The sequence below is a fragment of the Hordeum vulgare genome, chromosome 3H (assembly GCF_904849725.1).
Source record: "Hordeum vulgare subsp. vulgare chromosome 3H, MorexV3_pseudomolecules_assembly, whole genome shotgun sequence".
NCBI classification, from domain to species: domain Eukaryota; kingdom Viridiplantae; phylum Streptophyta; class Magnoliopsida; order Poales; family Poaceae; genus Hordeum; species Hordeum vulgare.
In genome coordinates this window covers 479,916,675-479,919,770 of record NC_058520.1, presented here as the reverse complement: position 1 = coordinate 479,919,770, position 3,096 = coordinate 479,916,675, and the positions used below count along the sequence as shown (strand labels likewise).

Here is a 3,096-nt window from a genome sequence, read left to right as displayed (position 1 = left end):
TTTGGTTTTTTCTTTGTTGAAAGCTGTTTAGATGTCTAAATGCGTTGAAATTTGACGCGGATCTCATGCACTATTTTTTTCCCATGCAAAATAACTACTCCCTCTGTTTCTAAATATTTTTATTTTAAATATTTCACTAGAAGAATACATACGAAACAAAATGAATGAATCTACACTTTAAAATATATCCATATACATTCGTATGTAGTATCCTACTGAAACCTCTAAAAATACTTATATTTAAAAATGAAGGGAGCAGGAATTTTTCGAATTGTGTTAGTATTTTTTTTGAAGTATTTTTATTTTATTTTAGTGTTCGTCGGATTTTTTTTTAAACTCGGTGTTCATCAGATGAGCTCGGGAGCCGAAACAGATATTCGTTTGGAGAACCGCATTGTCCGCAATTGCTCTGTTACTGGACTTATTGGGCCGTACTTATCAAAGAGGCAGTTTTATCAAAGAGGTCTTACGTTTCGGGCCGACGAACAAAGTATTTGTGGGCTCAGGCCTGCGAACCACCAAGACTGGAAGTCCATGGCGGCGGAGGAAGCGGAGCTTGGTTCCCCGGCGTCGGCGCAGCCGCCGGCACCGAAGCGGCGGAAGATCGAACCGTCTCGGAGGTACCCTCCGCGCATTTCCGCGCTACCCTTTCAATTATCCTCAGCGTGACTGCCGCGTGCTTCCAACTCCCCAATCTGATGGATGATTTGCCTAATCTCTCACGATCCCGCTGCGCCGTCCTTTAGTTTTGGGAAGAAATCGCAAAGGTTCCGACCTTGGTTGTGGGGCGTGCCAGTGGTGTGGGGTGGCTACAGGTGTAGTGTTCTTTTAGGTAAAGATTCCGGACTAGCCTGCCGACTAGCTGATCCTGTCACCGAGCACCGCTGTACGTTAGGTTTTGGTGTTCTTTGAAAGGGGCTTTGGAATGTGGCAATGTGCTTGTTTATCTATTTTTGGGCAAAAGTCTCGATATTCCCAGAGGGACCTTGTTGATTGAGGCGAATATCGGTCGCTTTTGCATTTCTGTCCCGGACATATAATTTTTCAGGCAATATGCTGGGTTGGGGTATCAACCACAATTGAGTGGAGGAGTGGGTAATTTGATGACAGAACGAGCAACTCTCGCGTACCCAGTGGTGAATTCTTTCTGACGCTTGAAAATCAACTGCCCCTATTGCAATCACTATTTTGCTCAGGGTTCTGTTCGTCCAACTCCTCTGACCGTGCATTGTAATTGAAAACTTGGGTTGGGTGCAGTCAATCTCACGTTCTGTAGATCCTTTGTGGATAGCTATGACAAATCAATACCACCATTAACTCATCGAACCAAACTAGCTATTCAGTTAGTTAACTTTACATTGTGTGTCTGTATGTGATTGTAAGCGTTGGGTTCAATGACATTATCAACCTGAACGCACTAGAGGGTACCTTGCCTGAATTGAGAATAGCACCAACCGTATGCTAATTGATGACTTGATGCACTGACAGTCAGCATGAAAATATTTTATACCATACAGAAAATTGTGCATTTAACCTTTTATTCCTTACTCATTCTTTTTTGCAATTCATTTTTGCTTTGCACGCACTGGTTACTAAGAGCAGCGATTTTGTTCTGTTGACTGCAGCAGCCATGCCTTTCTGCTGACTGTAATTTCTCATCAGTTTACTTTCTTGTCTAGTATGGTAAATATGTTGTTGTTGTGCTTTGGAACACAGGAGTAGACCTCCTTCTCAAACTGCTGTTGATAAGGACAAAGTGGCGGCATCATCCAATACATCGGTATGCTCAAATTCCTGACACGTTGATTGGCAATTTATACTTCTCTCATCTTTCTTGATTTCTCCTAACATCCTTTCTTGATGTTAACATCACCTTTCCAGGTTTCAGGCACACCGCTAGCGAGAGTGGATCTCAACAAAATTAGAGAGGCAAAGCAATTTGCTGTCCTTCAAGCACAGCACGAGGGATGCCTTGGAAGCTTCAAAAGCTTTGATTCTCTGTTTGGAAATTATCTCGTTCCTGTTACTCCAAGCGATGACTTCTTCGAGCAAATTTCAAAGAAGTGATCCAACAAATTTGACAGACGTGAAGAGGTAGGACGATGATCATGCTAGATTTACTAACAGAGTAATAGTTATGACTTCAAAACAAACTGTATTTTATTTTGAAATTGAGGTTCTGTTCTTCAAATGAGAAACCGATTTTCATGCACGGCTGTAGATACCCCTGCAAGATCCCCACAGTATCAAAACATAAAACTACTGTGGGGACCTTACAAGGTAGGGGTATCTACAGCCGTGTAAAAGCTGTGGCATTTTGGCAAGTGTTTTTCAGTGGGACTTTTTCCCAGGCTAGGATACCTTAGTAGGATGTATATCTGCATGGGTATCATTTTATTCTTGTAGTCTTTCATACCTAACATCTTTCCAATTATTGATGTGATTCTTTCTACCACTTCTTTCCTTCCAGCCAGTTCAACAAATATCTTAGTATCGTTGAGAGTTTCCAAAGACCAGTTTGCATGTCAAACAAGGCTAGGAAGTATGCTTGATTCTGAAACCCACATTACCCTGCGAGTACCGAAGAAGCAATGGGGAGACTATTATACTCGCCTTTAGGACTCTTTTTGCTGGATCTAGATTGCTGAAGTCTTTGAGGGCTTCTTTGATTCATTCTTTTTTCAAAGCACGGGAGCTTTGCCATTCTATACAAATCGAATTAGGAACCAAACGAAAAAAAGCACAGGGAAAGACTACCTACCTAAAGCTAGGTAAAGACCTTTGTTAATACACCGAGCCATGACAACAGAAGCAAGCCCAAACTCAACGCATGTTGTTGCAAGTCCTACCAGTTGATTGCATTCGCAAAGCCATCCTCATCACCATTGCTTCACCACTTTGAGTCCAAGCAAGTAGTTGACGCCTCCAACAAGGTAACAACATATGAGGTTGTCACCATTGTCGGCTCAGGCCCAAAAGCTAAACCCTAACATTGACATCTGGGGTTGTCACCCTTAGTCGGCGCTGGTCTAAAACCTTGAGTGACACACATTTGCCTCGAGCAATACCCTATCACAGATCGAGCACTTGTGACCC

General features: G+C 42.5%; 1 protein-coding gene across 1 annotated transcript; it reads left to right on the top strand.

Moving 5' to 3' along the window:
- The first annotated feature begins 481 nt into the window (after positions 1-481).
- On the top strand, positions 482-2,191 carry LOC123444379. Its single transcript, XM_045121072.1, has 3 exons — positions 482-620; positions 1,717-1,780; positions 1,882-2,191. Exons 1-3 carry the CDS (start codon positions 535-537, stop codon positions 2,065-2,067), a joined length of 336 nt encoding a protein of 111 aa, XP_044977007.1. The 5' UTR covers positions 482-534; the 3' UTR covers positions 2,068-2,191.
- Positions 2,192-3,096: the final 905 nt, after the last annotated feature.

Bases quoted from the DNA above. Each gene is read 5' to 3' on its own strand.
- LOC123444379 (XM_045121072.1), top strand. From the start codon at position 535: ATGGCGGCGGAGGAAGCGGAGCTTGGTTCCCCGGCGTCGGCGCAGCCG. The intron at 621-1,716 runs GTACCCTCCGCG...TTTGGAACACAG, and splicing joins AAGATCGAACCGTCTCGGAG to GAGTAGACCTCCTTCTCAAA. The intron at 1,781-1,881 runs GTATGCTCAAAT...TCACCTTTCCAG, and splicing joins CGGCATCATCCAATACATCG to GTTTCAGGCACACCGCTAGC.